Source organism: Belonocnema kinseyi, chromosome 8 (assembly GCF_010883055.1).
Source record: "Belonocnema kinseyi isolate 2016_QV_RU_SX_M_011 chromosome 8, B_treatae_v1, whole genome shotgun sequence".
Classification (NCBI taxonomy): Eukaryota; Metazoa; Arthropoda; class Insecta; order Hymenoptera; family Cynipidae; genus Belonocnema; species Belonocnema kinseyi.
This window is the reverse complement of record NC_046664.1, coordinates 138,172,928-138,191,778: the sequence shown is the minus strand read 5'-3', so window position 1 is coordinate 138,191,778 and position 18,851 is coordinate 138,172,928. Positions and strand designations below refer to the sequence as shown.

General features: G+C 34.2%; 1 protein-coding gene across 4 annotated transcripts in view; it reads left to right on the top strand.

The window, feature by feature from the left end:
* LOC117177684 (SET domain-containing protein SmydA-8-like) overlaps window positions 1-18,851 on the top strand; it is a 505,872-nt gene that overhangs the window by 101,369 nt on the left and 385,652 nt on the right. For all 4 annotated transcript variants that reach the window (XM_033368533.1, XM_033368530.1, XM_033368532.1 and 1 more), the window contains one exon: window positions 13,334-13,588. In XM_033368533.1, coding sequence (XP_033224424.1) covers window positions 13,334-13,588 — 255 coding nt within the window. The remainder of the gene's footprint in view (window positions 1-13,333; window positions 13,589-18,851) is intronic.

Below are 18,851 nucleotides of genomic sequence, written 5' to 3'. Positions count from 1 at the left end.
CCTAATACATTACATTACAAGAACCTACACTGTGAGAGTGCTTGCGATTGGCTAAGAAAAGTATTTGTAAAATTCCGGTTTATATTTGATCCACCCTCGTATCAAGCTTTTTTACCTCTAAGGCATCCGATTATGAGAACTATAAGTCAGAAATAACTCAGAAAAAAGTTTCAGTTCGGTAATTTTAATATTTCCAGCCAAAATTAAAAAATTAAAACATTTCGAAAATTTGAAACTTTTTTCTTCTTTCAATTTTTTAAATTTTGTTCCACGATTTATAAATATGAGTAAAAGACTTGCGAATTATCAAAATAAAATTTTCAATTTCCATGAAAATTAGGAAAGTTATAAGCTTCTCAAAATTTTGCAAATTAAAAAAAATATGAAAAATTATTTTTCTGATAAGATCAGGATATTTCATTATAAGTTTTTCCTAGATATGAAATATATTTGGCATCTATTTCATTTAAATTTTTCAATTAGACTAATATTAACAAAATTTGAGTTTTTTTAAAATGCACAAAAAAAGTGTTTGACGAGTTTAAGAAAATTCGGTCAAATTTTCTAAAAAAAGACAGAAATACTTCCAAATTATCCTAACAATATTTTTATTTTCGATGAAAATCAGAAAAGGTATATGCTTTTAAACATTTTTAAAATTTCAATTTCAGACTGAAGCTGTGCAATATGCTAGTGAGTCTTACTCAGGCGTACGGAAGTATCATTATTTATATTGTCGCTAAGCAAGGGAACCGCCTCTTAGTAGAACAAAATCGCACAAAGGAGGCTAAAAGCAAAAAATGTTTATAAAATGAGCCAATTTCTGTTACTAATTAGTGTTTGGAATCGCTGATTACGAATCCGATGTCAAAAATTGCGAAAACACAATGGCGGATACAATATGGCGGACGACTATGCTAAATAAAAGGATTTTCCTTCAAATGAGTGTATAAAGGTTTTCAGGGTCGCTGATTACGAATATGGTATGAAAAAATCCGAAAAAGGGGCGGATCTAATATCGCGGAAGATTGTGTTAAACAAATTTCGATTTTCCTCAAAATTGGTATAAGGGAGTTTGCAGGAACACTGATTACGAATCTCAGGTTAAGAATTTTAGAAACAAAATGGAATATTCAATATGGCATAACAGCGGATGAAAAGTTATCTGCTTTCATTTAAAAATTTTTGTTTTGATTCGCGACATAATGGCGCTGCATTCGCAAAAAATGACATTGTCGACTGTTCGAAGAATGCGTTTCCAAACGAAAGATAAAGAACAAAATAGGTGGGATCGTTAAAAAAAAGTCACTTAACGCCAATGCAACGCCATGTGGCGCTGATCAAACCATTTTTTTAAATAAAACTTGCTTATTCTTTATGGAGAATCTGAATCAACCATAAAAAATATCGGCTCTCATTTGAACTTTATAATCTACCTCTCTTGCCCCAGGGGTACGGTGTGGGTAAGGTTTGGTGGATCACTTTTCCCCCTCAAAAATAAAAAGTTCTTATTAAAGACGTTATTTTTGTGAGATACGTATTTCTTTAGATATTTCGATGTCTCAGGATACAAGAAACACTATGTATATAATTTAATTTAATTAAAGCCGATACATTGCCGTTCACTGTTATACCATATTTGAAACTCCATTTTCTTATTTAAGTTTTTGACATCGGATTCGTAATTAGCAACCCTGCAATCCATTTAATATCAATTTTAAGGAAAATCTAAAATTTATTTAGCATACTCGTTCACCATATTGGATTCGTCATTTTGCTTTTAGATTTTTTGACATCGAATTCATAATTAGCGTCTCCAAAAATGTGAACGTAGCACACAGTAACAGAATTTGGCCCACGTAGGAAAGCCTTTTTGGTGAATTTTTTATCTCCAAGTTCTCATGTTCGTATGATTAGCTATTTGCAAAGGTGATCTTGTTAAAACGGGTCGTATGTCCGCTGGAGGATGTTGTTCTTTTCTTGATAAAAAGCTTTATATCCCCTTTGCGTAAAAAGTGTACCTGATCGCTTAAATACTGAGGCGTTTTCTGAGAATATTCACAGTGCCTATTGACCGAAAGTTCACGTAAACTTCTGCATGTATCCTCTTCGCGCCGGTGAGCTTTTTTTCCAACAGGTAAGGATGTCCCTTCTAAGTTGGTTTGACCATTTAAAACAAATTAACCTAGTTTCGCAGCTCAACGTTCTAACGGTTGCACACAGCTGCACAGTACACAAGAGTTTGCACCTCTAACGCAGTTGGTGTGGCGTTAAGATGTGAAGATAAAACCTTACTTTTCAGGTGTTCTATTAGTGCACAGACATAATTTGTGATGTACATCTTGGGCAGAGAATTAATTTATGTTGGTTCTATATATCTGAACTTTAGTAAAGCATGATCAAAATTCTATTCAAGGTACTGTGTTTTTTGGGCGATTTCGCTCTTCTCTTTATAATATCTGGATGTGTTTCTAGTCTTCCAAATGAAATTTATCAATAGGAAGCTCAGTTTTCACTTCCTTTTTGATAGCAGATACTTGAACAACTGAAAGCAATCAGTTTACAGATTTTGAGCGTTTTATATCTGCTAGATTCTGCTAATTTATTCTTGTGGCTTTCTGTTGCCAAAAAATGAAGGCACGTAACATCTCTGTTAATATGAAATGTCCATTTTAATCTCTTTTGTTTTCTTAAACTCTACTTCTGCCTCTCCTTGTATAAGGAAATCTACGTCTGGAAGATATTTTAGTGCTGGATTATCAATATTTTGAGGACGAAAATCAATTGCCCTCGCTTCATCGTGCAAGCTTATCCATCCAGCTTATCATCACCGTGTCGCATGCTGTGGCCCCCAGCGGCGGCTCCAGAAAACTCCAACGATCTTCGATAAACGACAAGCGTTTCAAAATCTTTAAAATACTCCCCATTATTATTCATGGGTTTTGGCGTTCTTTCTAGTTCTTTTCCTTTTCGTTCTCTGACTGTCTGGCATAGGGAACCCTGTCAACAGGAGTACTACCACCAACATAGCAGTCAAAGTTATAAGAGTCAAGCTTAAACCCTGCAGCTACAACAACGCAAGAAGACCTTCGGTAGATGTGTTTTTATTATTTATTTTTATTACTATCTAGGCATTTTATTTTATTCTCAAACTTTTTCTCGAGTGAACCAGGCTTTTCATTATAGCCACGGACTAAGTCAAGTGAGTGACGAGATAATGCTGTTCAAAGTTCCTTCAGTACGATGTACTAACAGTTATTATCTTGTAAGGCTGGTCCGTTTAAGTTGAGTATAATTGCGGTAGAAAAACTATTGTGCTTTGCCTATTTATTTTGAAACCCCAGAAAAATAGAGACTCTACACAGGCCGACCTCGCTTTTAAAATATCATTTAAGTTCTTTAGCTATAGTACATGTACCGTCAGACGACTCGACTTCACTAGATGTGAAAATGTTTATACACACTATTCTTTTTGTCTCACCCTCCTTGAAAACAACATTTGAAGCAAATAACGTATGTTTGGTATTCTTGACAATTTTTAATTATAAGTGAAAGGAGGAAATGGTCGTACTTAGCTAAATGGAGACTGTGTGGTACAGCGATGTATTTTTTTAAAAGATAAATATAATTTTCTCTATCGACCGTAAGCTTCAGGTGCATAGAAAGGCGCGTTTTCAAGTGGGTCGGACAAAAAATACACTTTATTAACGCAGGCTTAGAATCTCTTAATTAATTTATTCACAAGCAGCGATAACAGACTGATGGAAGAGCGGGAGGTGGTCAGGAGGAGTACTGGCAGTGCTGTTAGTGAATTCGACTGGAAGGAAATTTTCCACACACTACGACGGCCAACTATGCGTAGCCTGGTGTCAAGTGTTGTATTGAGGAAAGGGAAACAGTGGCACTAAGGAAACGAGAAGACGAGGGAGAGGGAATCTAGTGCAAGTGAGGAGGAGGATCTCTTGAAGAGGAAGAAAGACAGCCAAGAGAGTTTGGAGGAGTGCACGGTGAAGAGTCCGGTTAAAAAAGCGTAAGGACGCGTCCCCCCCCCCCCCACTAGTAATAGATGGGGAGGAAGAGAAGGAGACTCTCAAGGTGTTAATAAATAAGCGAGATCAGGGGGTTGAGGGAAGACGTAAGGAGGGCTATAAAACAGATGGAAAATATAAGGGATGACCTGAGGGTAAGAGGTGAGCAATTGTCTTTTAGGAAGGAAAAAGAATTTTAAATAAAGCAGATGGAAGAAGGCATTCGGGTGTGGGAGGAAAGGTAAAGAAAAGGATTAATAAGGTGGAGGGCATGTCGAAAATAAGTATTGTAGAAAAGAAAGTGGGAGAGCGTATGATTGGAACGGAGGAAAGAGAACATTTGGAAAGGATAAGGGCAATGCAGTTGAGAATTGAGAGAAAAAAGAAATCGGATAGAAAAAATAATATTATGATAAGAGGGTCGAAGCCTAAGAGTTGGACAGAAAAGGAGGAGGTAAAGTGCTGCTATGGGGCACAGGGTGGATTAAAGGCAAGCTAGGGAAATTTAGGGTGTAGGGGAGAAAGGAAAATGAACTTGTGGTTGTGGAATTGGACAACGGGTATTAGAATTAGAAAAATGTCAAGGGTGCCTTAATGGAACGTAGTGATCGGAGCAAAAAGGAAAGGAAGGGCTAGTGGAAGAATTATAACAGTAGTTAGAGATAGATTAGAAAAAGAATGTTATGGTGGATAATCGTGACGACTGGTATGGTAACAGGGGACAAAGAGAAAGAATACACGTATGTGAGTAAGACGGTGGTATCGGTGACAGACTATGTAATCATTAATAGGCAAGGGTGGGAGGAGGCAGAGAAACTTGCAGTTGAAGGAAGCGTAGAATCAGACCATCAGCCATTAAGTTTGTGGATAAAAGGGGAGGGTGGCATGGTCAAGGGAGATGATACAGGCGTATCAAGAGCAATTGGGAAAGTTAAGCTTTAAGGGGGAGTCGGTGGAAGACATATGGGAATGCCTGAAAGCGAATATGCAAAGGTGTGTGCAAGAGAAGGTATTTCGAAAGAAGAAGAATGTAACGGTGACCCCGTGGCAACAGGGAATGAAAAAAGATGAAAAAAGGTTGAAAGGGAAGTACAAAAAGTGGAAAGAAGGAACTGGGAAAAGGTGGAGTACGTAAAAATGAGGAAGGACTTCATGTTGATGTGAAAGAAGAAAGACCTGGAAAAAGGCAATGATCTAGAGAAGAAGTTGAGTAGTGTTTAAAGTTCTAATATTTCGACTTTATGAGATTTTCTGCGATTGAAAATTATTCAGTTTATCGACATCGCCTATTTCAAAGCTATTTTCGGTTTTCTTATTATTTAAATGAATGTTTGAAGTCACGTGATTTCTCAGTTTGAGTGTATGATGATAGCCTTGTCGCTTAAGAAAACCAGAGTGCGAGCAGCAGTGAATCGCGACAGATCGTTGTCCGATTTTTTCAGATCAGTAAAGTGATTAACTCAATCTTACATCTTACAAAAATGTCTATATAAACGAGTAAGTGATATGTGTGGTTATCTAAAATGGTCTTAGACTGCAAAGTATTCAATACTTAAAATAAAACTTGAACTATTCATTATTTCTAACGATTCTTCTCTGTCTATTCCTGATCTGGCAAAATTAATTATTTATAAACATAAACATTAAACAAGTAGTGTTTAGCAGAATGGGACGTTTGCAAATATCCATCAGCTGAATAAGGCCGATGCTTGCACCCAGACAGGACGAAACGAAACAATTACGGTAAGGAGGCAGATGAAAAATCGATAGATGATTGCAGTACAGAGTCTCTTACCAATCACAAAAAAGAGGAAACATCCCGCGTAAAAAAAAAGGAATACAAGTGTGTCAACAAGATGTATTTTATATCAATAATTTCACCTGTTTTCACAGAGGACAAAGGAATTGACCCTATGAAAGTAGTCCATTATTTTTGGCAAGAACTCGAAGGAGGATGTGTTGGGCTCAATGTTACGGCATATTTCAACCACAGAACGCCAAGATCTGTGAGACGGACTCGATTTCAATAAAAATCGTTGACAATATTTCAAGAAGCCCCCTAAGCAGAAACCTTCTCGAACAAGGGGCAGATAAAACGGTCACTTTTATCAACTCCTGCGATTATGCAACCCGAGTACGTCGGCAACGTTCGACACGAGTGAAGCCATGCGGAAGGCGAGATGCCAGTAGAGTAGTTGCGCGGAACAGCATCAGGAAGCGTCGAAGTCACTCTACCGCAGTCTGCCACAACTCTTAGTGCTATAAGAAGGCGAGCGGTATGCAGATCGACACCACAGGAGTGGACGACGTCCACTCCTGTGGCGTCCCTGAATGTTTGGAAAACATTGCAATCTAAAATTTCAGCATTATTAATAGAAGCTTTTAGCTAAGTTTCAGTGAATGCTAAAAATCATATTCTAAAACGCAAACAGAGTTATTTAATAAATCTAACTTACTATTTAAACCTCTGAAATTTTAGTGATACACTTTAACTTTAGGAGTGGATGACGTCACTGTCTTATTCAAAGAGCTCTCTTGTTCAGATCTATGACTGGAACTTCATTACTGTAGGTTATCCGAAGGCCCCTCTCTCCTCTCGCAAGTCGTTAGTCCAAAATTCTATTTTGTTCTCTGTGGTATCTCTGCTGCAACGGTGTATGATCCCGAGAGATTCGAATCACGGTCATCGTGTCCGGAATTGCTTCCGACCTTTTTAATTCTATGAATGCTCGTATGATTTCTGAGGCGGTTGATTCGGATTGAAATCTGATCGCAAGGATCTGAGACTGTTGGCCAATCCGGAAGGTATGTAATATGTTACCAGACAAGTTAATAGCTGGGTTAATTAATTTAAGTATATCTATAACTCTTGCTAGACCTTTTTCTTCAAGAGAGGTGTTTTGATCTGTATTACTTTCAGGAAGGTTTAGGAAATTAAATTTTGCTTACGTACTGTCCGTTGAGAGTTTTCCTTGATACAAGACTCAATGTCTCCAGCATGGTGGGGAGAAACGTCATGTGTATGGTCAGATTGAACGGCAATTAAAGTAATTTCGATGTCACAGATCTTCGTAGCGACAGAGTTAATATTATCATGATCCCTTTTTTCCAGATTAGTCAGACGATCATCCATTAGTGAGACTTTTGAAGAGAATCCATCGACTTTGACAGTTAAACTTTCAACAGCAATCCTGGTTTTGTCAAAGTCATGGTTTAGATCAGCGCAACTTGCTTTGTAGTCACTTTTCAGTTCCGTCTTCAAATCATTCATCATAGCCTTAAGAACATCTATGATATTATTATTTCCACCATCTTCGTCTGCGGGTGAATTACTCCGAAAACCACGGCAACGTTGAAATTTGCCATCGGGAAGGTATTTAATTTCAGCAGCACATGTTAAATGATAACAAGCAGGACACCCAGTACATTTAATACTAGCAGCGTCAGAAAGGATAGGCTGTTTGCATTTTCTATATGAACAATCGATCTTTATGTTGAGAAGGTTTTCATTTTGACTGGCTCCTGAAGGACTCGTCATCGTGAAAGTAACATTTTTGTACACGATTGATCAGCTGAGAGGCAAAGCTTGTTGTCAAATTCAAAATTCACAATTCAGGCGGTAGAAAGCCAAGGTCACTCTGGTTATCACTGAGTTTCGACATTGAGAAACTAACCACGCTCCCAAGCATCGATTACAAGACACGCTGAATCACATAAGAAGCGGAAAATTGCCTCTTTCAAAAACCAAAAAGAGGAACCACAATCACAAGTAACCAAGAGTAAACTTTTTAAGCCACCACCACGCACTCTAGTTCACTGCAATCCACAAAATCGACAAATTTCGAAGAAAAACGAGACACCAGAAACTCACTTGCTCACATACCGGCAGGCATCTTGTATGTTGTTCTTGGACACGCCGCACTGGCTCCAAGACATTTCTCTGATGCTCGGGTACGCCTTACAGGCTCCAGGATCTTTTTTCTTGTCTTTTCTTGGGCACGCCGCACAAACTCCAGGATATCATTTGTTTTCCTCGGGCACGCCTGTACAGACTCCGAGACGTTTTTCTTTACAGGATATTTTCTTGGTATCCTATAGAAGGATCCAAGACATTGCGTATCACCTATGGCTTTAGATGAGACATTTTATCTAGTCCTGGCAGTAGATGAATATTCCCACGCCGTAGAAATAATACACGGGTTGTCTTCAAAGCGTATTCCAACGTAATTGTGTTTCGGTTGACGTATTATTAATTGTAAAATTATTCAATTTTATTATTCATTAGAGATTGCAAAGATTGTTTATTGTTAACCATGCCAACTAGCTAAACCTAATTCCGGTATTAATAATATTACTAATGAGACTGAAATATTGTTAGAACTTCGACTGAATAAATTAAGATAACTTCGTTATAAATTAATGGAGTTTCATTAAATTAGATTTACTGCATTATATATAATCGAGAATAATTCCATGTTTCTCTCAATTTGGTATTTAACTAAAGAAACCAAAAACTGATATTGTAACCAGATGTTTGAATGAAAGAGTCTTTATCGTTAAATGTTGTAAAATTCAATTGAAGTCCCCTTTCTGGTTTCAACTTGTTTTTACCATCAATAAGAGTTAGGTAAAATAATAATATTAAGCAATCAAAAAATAATGAAATATTTTAATAAAATCTGCACATACAGCATTTAAAGATTCTAACTATGAATACCACTATAAGTTTGTGGTTCTGTCTTCAAAGTGATAGAAGAAAAGAATTTCGGGATAAAAGTTTAGAAAATAATACTCAGAGAAAGTACCTATATGCTTACAAGTTACAAGATCTCTTCAGCCAGAATGTAGAGGGAGTTTTTTACAAGAGGGAACTGTGGGGTGTAAAGAAGGATACTGATATCAATAAGACATAATTTATAATTGAATAATTGATACATAGTAAGGGGAAAGGTTCTAAGAACCTATAACTTGCTAAGCAGATGAGGTGTTTTGAAGGTACATTAAGCTAGCACCTCCACAATCGAATTTTTGAATATTTCATAGCTCAGAATTTTGGGCTTTTTTTGGGCTGCAATACAAATTTTTGGGCTCCTTTACTTTTTTCACAAAATCAATTTTCTTGTGGAGCTGCCAACTTATATTAACCCAGCACCTCCACTTCTTTAAATCACTAAATAATAAAAATTCAATTACACCAGAATTTTAGGCTTTTGTTGGGCTCTTGAAATCCGCAAAAAAAATTTTCCCCAAACCAACCCTTAACATCCAAAATCAACCCCCTTCAAAAAATCGAAAATTTTCAGTAATTCATTAACGGGATATTTTTGGGCTTTTTTGGGCTCCCAGAAAATACACACTTCGATTTTTGGGCTCCAACCCTTACAGTAAAAAATTAACCCCATTGTAACACGCAGATATGAAATTGTCAAAAAATAAGCTTTATTAAATTTCAGAGCTTGAATAAGGTCTCTGATTTTTGGGCTCCTCGAAAATACACGCTACGATTCTTGGGCTTCAACCCTTAACGTCAAAAATCAACCCACGTAGATACTACTTTGTCAAAAAATCAATTTTTCGAGAATTTTTCAATGGTAATAGAGTCTCTGATTTTTGGGCTCTTCGAAAATACCCGATACGGTTTTCGGGCTTCAACTCTTAACGTCAAAAATCAACCCCTCTCTGCCATGAAAGACAACTTTGTCTGCAAATAAATTTTTGTAGGATTCTATAATGGAAATAGAGTCTCTGATTTTTGGGCTCTTCTAAAATACCCGATACGATTTTTGGGCTTCAACCCTTAACGTCAAAAAAAATCCCTCTCTACCCAAAAATCGTAGCGGGTATTTTTAAGGAGACGAAAAACACGAGACTCTATTTCCATCGTAAAATTCTGAAAAAGTTATTTAAAAAAAATTGTATCTACGTGGCAGAGAGGGGTTGATTTTTGACGTTAAGGGTTGGAGCCCGAAAATTCAAGAAAAATATTTTTTTTTACAAAGTTGTATCTACGTGGTAGAGAGGGGTTGATTTTCGAAGTTAAGGGTTGAAGGCCAAAAATCCTATCGGGTATTTTCGAGGAGACAAAAACCAGAGACTCTATTACCATTGAAAAATTCTAGAAAAATTGATTTTTTGACAAAATAGTATCTACGTGGGTTCATTTTTTACTTTAAGGGTTGAAGCCCAAAAATCGTAGCGTGTATTTTCGAGGAGCCCAAAAATCAGAGACTTTATTTAAGCTCTAAAATTTAATAAAAGTTATTTTTTTACAATTTCATTTCGTCGTTTTTTTACTAAATATTTGAACTTTAATTGAGTAATCGAATTTTTCACCCAAAAATTATGATTTTAATTTTTTTAAATATAGTTGCATTTACAACAAAACGACTTTGCTACCAAAAAATATTTGCGGTTGATAATTTAACCGAAAAATGTAATTTTTAATAAAGAAGTATAAATATTCCATTAAGCAATTTAATTTCTACAAAGAAAGACGAATTATTAACAAAATACATGGTATTTTAACCAAAAATGGTATAGATTAACTGTCAGTTTTAAAAGTGTACTTTCAACGAAAGAGATAAAACTTCAAATAAAAGAAATAAAAATTTCAGCAAGATAGTTGAACTTTTGATAGAAAAGAGGACTTTTTTACAAAATAGTTACATTTTCAACAAAATAATTAATTTTTAAATCAAATAATTGAGTTTTTATCCAAACGAGATGAATTCCGAAATCGCCGATTTTTTTAATTTCTTTCAAATGCGGATCAAGATATAAATAATACTATTATGATATAATTATAATATTATCATTAATAATATATGTACATATTTATATATAATAGTATTCATATTTATATAATTTATATTTTATACTCGAAATAATGTGACCTCAAAATATACGCATATAAAGAGGCGCGCGAAGTATTCAAATCATGAGAATCGCCAGCATCGAAATCTCGAAATATTAAAATCCCAATCTCTTCATTTTATTTCAAAGCAGATAGAGATATAAATAGAACCGCCGAAGTGTTCCGACCGGAAATCGTGCACCTTCGAGTTTTCTAATTCTGAAGAGGAGAAATGGGTTTCGCGCGCTACTCAGTCAATTACAGCGTCTCTAACAATATTCACACGGACATAGATCTGTGATAGTATTGGATCACGTCTCGTTTCAGATCTGGGATCACTGCTCGACCGTCGACTTCGGCGCGACCTCCACACCACTGATGACCTGACCGCTATTACAATACCACGGGGCGTTTCGGACACCATAATATATCTGACCCGAAAATACCATATGATTTTCCAATCCACTTTTAGATCCCATACGGTCACAATACAGAAAATAATATTTTTTACCCTTAATTACATATTATCGTTCACCGAGACTTTTTGGAGTTTGTTTGCAATAATAGACAGATCAGCGAGATGGTTATTGACTCTTGGTTCTTGGACTGCATGTTCCTCAACGTATAAAATAATCTCGCTGATGTAATAATAATTTTTAAACCTTGATTTGAAGAATTAAGTAATGAATTGTTTATTTAGAAAAAAAAATTAATTCAATTTATATAATTTTTAGTATGTTTAAGTATTATTTGTGTTGAGAAACATTGTGTTTCAGTTAATTTGAAGAAAGATCTATTAAAAGGTTTTAAAGGCTCTTGAATATAATACTTTCTGATACATGTTATTGTTTACTTGAAAACTTTTTAATGATTTTGTAAAAAAGTAAATTCAACAACTTAGAAAAACTACTTTGTCATATTAAATTATCTTTTTGAAGAATGCAACCAATTTATTTTCTTATTTAAGGTAAATGTCCCAATTTTGAAGGAGTGGCCCAGCTTGTGCGAATACTCACATACTGTAGGTAAATCCGTGGTAATCTTAAAGTTTGATACTAGTAATAGTTTATTCACATACTCGAATGGATTAAAGATATTTTTGATATAGGTTTTATAGTCATTTTATCACGTATGCGTGTTCTTTAAACGTTATATAGTCACGCGTGTCGCCATGTGTGGCGACACGCCTCCAAGAATTTAGGCAGCATCAAGTAATCATTACCAGGTACGCAAGGCAAGCGATGATATTAGGCGTTACAAATTTCATTTCTGAAAGTATTAGGTACAATTTGAGAATAAATAATAGAAAAAGAAAAGATAGTTTGAAATGAGGTAAAAATTCGAGAAAGGGGTTGTTGGGATGTAGGCACTGTAGGATCATGGTTCTGGTTGAACTTTATATGTTTGATGTACCTATTGTAAGCATGTCAGAGAAGGTGACCAGAAGACAGTTTACTCTTACATTGAACTAGGCATTACAGAACAAGAAACCTGGTTTCCTTTCAAAGATGATTTACATAAATGTTAAGAAGTTTTGAAGAGTAAATATACCTTTGTTCAAGCAGAGAATGGGGAGGGGTATAAAAGTGTTATAAGCCAACGCCTTTATATGGCTCTGCGAGAAACAGCAAAAAGTAGGATGACGACTAACGCCAGTGTCTCCTGGTAAAATTTCCACCGCCAACTCGTTAGTGCTCGTTTACCTGGCAATCTACCAGTTCTGCTGCGAAGCTGCTTGAGTCTCATCTAATACAGCTTCACCAAGAAGGAAGTCCACCAGCTAATCCTCAGGGGACCTTGGTGTAATTTCCCGGATGCCAAGACGTCATCGCTGGCCCGTTCTAAGCTCTATGCGCGGTTTGGGCTTGGAGGGCACTGGCTTGTTGAGTCTTTAATATTAGTAAGTTGTTTAATAAACCATACATAAATAGTGAACGTGAACAGTAACGAATCTCGCGCCTGTTCGCCGAATCTGTCTGATTAAGGCGGACAACTAACTTAAAAAACAATGTTCACTATAGTACATATATACGATAAATTAAAATTCTGAAGGTTGAAGAAAAATAGCCAATTTTGCTGCAAAGTAGTAAGAGGCTGAGACAAACTGGCATACAGCAGGCCAAAAGTGATATAAAATTGGAGAATAACGAGCTCAGGGTAGGGAAAGAAATTATAATACTGTCTGTGGGTATCGTGTGGCTATACTTCAAGAATTACAAGTTTAATTTCACCATCTATCATTTAATTAAGTTAACATTTTTTATTTAGCCAAATTTTATTGAGATTGTCGCGACACTAATATTTAAACTTACTCATATATCTCCATTATTTCATTCAAGTATTAGTTCTTAAGACTTAAAAATATATTATACTATATGTTTGCGTAGTTGCTCTGACAATATATGTATGTACTGACAATACAAAAATGAGTTTATTTTTTTATTGATTGCAGGTGAAAATAACGGACTTTGATTATCCCCATCCGACTTATAGATGTATTGCTGTAGTTAGAGCTCTTTGCTTAAAGGAAACGAACCCCAAATCATATAAAAGGTTTCTAAGTTTAGAAGATCACAATAAAAAAGCAGCCCTTTGCAATGAAATTCATTTCCATGAATCTACAGATATTGCACGTTTTGTGAAAAGATTTTTTAAACTAAATGATGTTTCGGAAAATGAAATTGCTAAGATAGCTGGCATCCTAAAGGTTTGTATTCTATAATGAATGTACTATTAAAATATTACTGTTATCCACTGCATCCACATTAACTATCAGATGATCTGCAAGATACGAATCTGAATAGGAGATAGTAAATACCTTAAATATCATCTGGCAACGACATTATTTTAAAGGAACAAGTTCTAGTTAAATTTATAAGATTATGATGCGTATGCCAATTTAAGTACTTGATATTAGAGATATTTGACGAGTTCTCAGCAAGTAAAATGAGACTGCTCGCTCCCACTGACAATATAATTAAATTAGAAATTTTTATGAAAAAACTGATGTTTCTGAACGAATAATTAGCGTATGCAAAATGGTGTTTATGAAACTGTAATCAAAGTTTATCAGGTGGAAGCTGATTGGCATATGGTTTCCGGGCGTATGAAACCTTGAAATAATTAATGCAACTTGCAATAAAAAATGGACTTCTAAAAAGAAGTAGTTTGTGTATGCCATTTTACATAATTATTATTATTTTTGTTATGTAAATCATGAAAATGTACTTGGAATACGATAACGGCATGTAAAGGTGTTCGTTCTACTTTCTCGAAATATATTACTGTTTCTTATAATACGGAATCATTATTTCGTACTTAAATTGCGGTTTAGTACTAATTCTACATGGTCAAATGTTAATATATTGATTGGTATACGTGTCGGACTTGTTTAATCTTATGAGAAAAGGATTTGAATGTTGCAAATATTTATATAATTTTTAAACAATTAATTAGCGTTGCATTTTTCATTTTCACAAGATTCATACGAAAAAATAATGGTCTAGCGACTGGCACACGAATTCAGCGTGTACAGTACGTTATATAACAATAATAAAGTAAATGGTGAAATTTCCTTACTCCATAGCGTGCTCTTTATTAGCTTACCATCGAACAGGGCTATTTGCATTAGGTGGGGCTAGTACGTATAATACACTTTAAGTATATTTTTCAATATGGTAATGGCCCTGCTGGAAGTAAAACGAGTTAAAAAGATAGAAACGTATGGATACAAAAGTATAGAGATATGCAATCCTTTCCAAGCGCAAACTTTGCATCCAACAAACGCTATCTTCTTCTTTCCACGTCCTATTCGTTCCCTCCACTTAGATCTATCTCTTTGCATTCCTGATTCTATCGCTTTCAGTCACAACTGCTTATCTTTTTCTAACCCTGACTCTATCCCTGGTTATCACAACTGCCTCTCTTTCTCTATCACTGACTCTATCCAAGCAGCCATATGGATCTATCTTTTTCTATTCATGTTGTTCACAAATGCCTATATTCATATATCCATGACTATCTACTATCAACGACATATCGTTTTAATTTCTATCCATTTGAATAGGCCATAAAATATAGCATTCTCATCCGATTTTAAAATAATAATATGTTTCGAGTTTCAAGCTGCCGCAAAATAGTATTAAACAAGAAAGGGTTTATATACCTACTAACAAAATTTCCTGGTTTAGGACTTACTAGTCAAAGTTAAAACTCTCCAAAGGAGCCTTTCGACCCTCCAGTTATGGATGGTGTAAATGATTTGCCATGTCTTTGTGCTTCTCAGTCAGTCACCTACAAGGAACCCGCACAGCGATGTACGTCAAGTAGCGCGCGCTTCGCTAAGGATAAGATGGATAAGCGGAAGATTAATTTGAATGAAACGGCTAGGTTTCAAAAGGATAGGGCTGTCTCATATTTGAAAAAAAAAATGGACAAGATTTTGTATTGCATAATGGATAGATAGATATGGATAGATATGGATAGACTGTCGATACATTTGGATAGAAAGACTTTAATTCAAGAATACAGGGCTATTTTATGATTAGGAAAAGATAGAAAAGTATTAAATTTTATAAAAGGATAGGAATTAAGAAAAATACACGAAATATGGGATTGCCTAATGTTTGGGAAAGGATAGAGGGGGATAAGCGGTTAATTCGTTATCTTATATTTCAGAAAAGTTAGAAAAGCATTCTATGAGATAGGAAAATAGGGATTAAAAAAAATATATGAAAAATGTATATGGCCTAACGGATAGAAAAGGATAGACGTGGATAAGTGTAGGATTCATGTCGATAGAAACACTGAGATTCGGGAGGATAGGGCTGACTTATGTTTAAAAAATATAGAAAAAGATTCAATTCTGTAGGAATATAGGAATTTGAAAAGATGGACAAAATGAGAATATGTAGATTTTTCTGCTTTGGTCTTGCGAATTTATAAGGGTAGGTAAAAAAAAAGAATTCTTACTTTTTTAAATGTCTATTTTTGCGGGGAAACATTGCAAGAAATTACAGAGCTCCATTTTTTATACCTTTAGAAGTTAAATATTAGAAATTGTTGTAAGTTATTTAAAATATTAAAATGTTTTTTGTGGGACATGTTAGTGGTGCGTTCTAGAAAGTTTAAGGTTAAGAACTGAGGTAAATGCAAAATTTAATAATTTACTTAAATTTCTGGAAAGTTCCAATAATGTTATTGTATAGTACATTGAGATTCTCAGTAGCGGATCTAAAATTAACAGTACCTTCACTTTTTACAATATTAATAATTTCTGAGATATCTAAACTATAACTACATCAAAGATAGATAAAATATTGTATTGACTTATGGATAGAAAAGGATATAGGTGGATGAGCGAAAGGCAGATATTCATAGGAAGATTGAGATTCAAAAGAATAAAGGTAATTGGAGATCGAAAGAAAGATAGCAAAGGTACGAGATTAAGATAGTTACATAGTTTCTTTCTATTTCATTCTTAGAGGAATAATATAAAATAATTAGTGCAAAGGAGATATATGAAATGTGAAATGTCTTGTGAAATGGGGGATTTTCTTCGTTTTTAAAAACCTTACTTAAACAAAAAATCTTTGAAAATAATCGATAGTTTTCGAAATATAACTGTATGCAATATGTGTATACGTGTCAGAAACTTAATCTCACTATTCAGTTTCCATTATTTTTTTATAAGGAATTCCAATTTTTGTGCCTCATTTTTAATTTTGTAATATTTATTATAAATGGAAATTTCATACCTAAAAAGTTTGCCATAATTATTATTATTTTAATATAGAGCTGACTTACTTCCTTCCGGAAGAAAATTTGTAGCAGTTAAAAGTTATTGTTAAATTGCTCAGTTGAAGCTGGTCTGTAAATTTAATTGTTAGATGTGAATTTAGAATCTTAGAGGTTTGAAAAAAATGTGACGGGAAAGTATGGGGTCCTGTTGAGAATTCTACGACGAAGAATTTTATGTATCAGACATATGGGATTGACACCTCTAAAACACCCTCACGAGTACCTGAAAACTACCCTTAAAACAAAAACTGTCAATTCTTCATGAATTTGACTTTTTGAGCACTGTATTCTAGTGTTTTTTGTATTTAAAATTATTACTATTGGTCTACTGGCATATTTATTATCATTGGTTAATTAATTATCAATTATTTAAACAAATGAAATTGGTTTCAATATATTTTTTTTCGAAGAATTGCCCCCCCCCCTCCTAAAATTATTACTATTAGTCTAATGGAATATTTAATAACATTGGTTTATTAATTTGTAATTTTTAAAACAAATGCAATTTATTTGAATAATTTGTTTTTAAATTCGTTTTTCCCTTCAAATTATCACTATTGTTTCAGTGGAATATTTATTAACATTAGATAATTAATTTAAAATTATTTATACAAATGAAATTTGTTTGAATAATTTCGTTTTGAATTTTTTTTGAATAAAAATGTTACTTTGGGTCTCGTAGAATATTTGTCGGTAATAATTAGTTACTGAATAATGACTAATTTAATAATAATTAGTTTATCAGTTATATTTAAGTAATAATTTTTATTTAAAAAACAATTTTTTTAAATAAAGCTAATGAAACAATGTTGATCAATATTCCACTGAAGAACTATTAATAATTTTTATTTAAAATTATTTAAACAAATTCCATTTGTTTAAATAATAAACAATTAATAAACGAATGTTAATCAATATTCCACTAGCCTAAAAGTAATAATTGTTAGGAGGCCAACGAATTTTCGAAGAAAAAAAAACTATATAAACAAATGTCATTTGTTTAAATAATTAAAAATTAATTAGCTAATGATAATAAATATTCCACTAGACCAATACTATTAAATTTAAGGAAAAGAAGATGAGAATACAGTGTTCAAAATATCGATTTCATGAAGAATTGATATTTTGTTTTAAGGGAATTTTTTAGGTACTCGTGGGGGTGTGTTAGGAATGTCAAAACCATATTTCTGATAGATGAAATTCTTCATTGGATAATTCTCTACAGGTCCTTGGACTTTCCCTAATGAAGGGCCAGGTTATGTGGACAGAATTTCGTCCCGAAATACGAATTTTTTTGGGAAAAGGTCAACAGATGAATTAAAGTAGACGCATATGCTTGCAGTTTAAAACCATTATTTTATTATTGCCGAATCAATTTTTCTACACAATATATTACCCATAGTCTAACTGCATATACTAATTAATCATTCCGGGTAATTAGAAAAAATAATGCAATTTCGAAAAAGTAGAACAAACACATTAACACGCTGTAATCGTATGTCAAATAAGTTTTCATGATTTGCTTAACAAAAACAATAATTCTGTAAAATGGCATACACGAACTACTTGTTTTTAGAATTCTATTTTTTATTTCAAGTTTAATTAATTATTTTATGGTTTGATACACGAAGAAACCGTATGCGACTTAACTGACGCCAGATCGACTTTTCTCAAAGTACAAAAACACCATTTTGCATACACTAATTAATTGTTCAGGAACATCAATTTTCTCTTTAAAATTGATAAATTAATTATATTTTCAGTGCAAGCGAGCAGTCTCATTTCATTTGCTCATAACTCGTCAAATATATATTATATTGAGTACTGAAATTGTCTCGCCTGGTCTGAAGTAACCCCGCACTAAAATGAAAAACGTATAAATTGTATGTCGAACAGTGCGCAAGTAATAATGTGAAGTTGGCAACATTCGTCCCAACTTTTCTTACAACATCTAATGTTTCTTTTCTTTTGTGGAATAATGGGGAGAATCGAGGGGAAAAGTACTGTTTATGGATGAGTGATTGGAGTTTGATGATTTTGTAGCGCAAAAGTACGTTTATATCGTACTTGTAGAAATAACTATGTCGAAAAAGCATCGAAGGACATTTTTCCAAGGCCTGAAAAAGAACACATTGATAGATTGAGTCTTGCCTGTCGTTCCTGCTGAAATA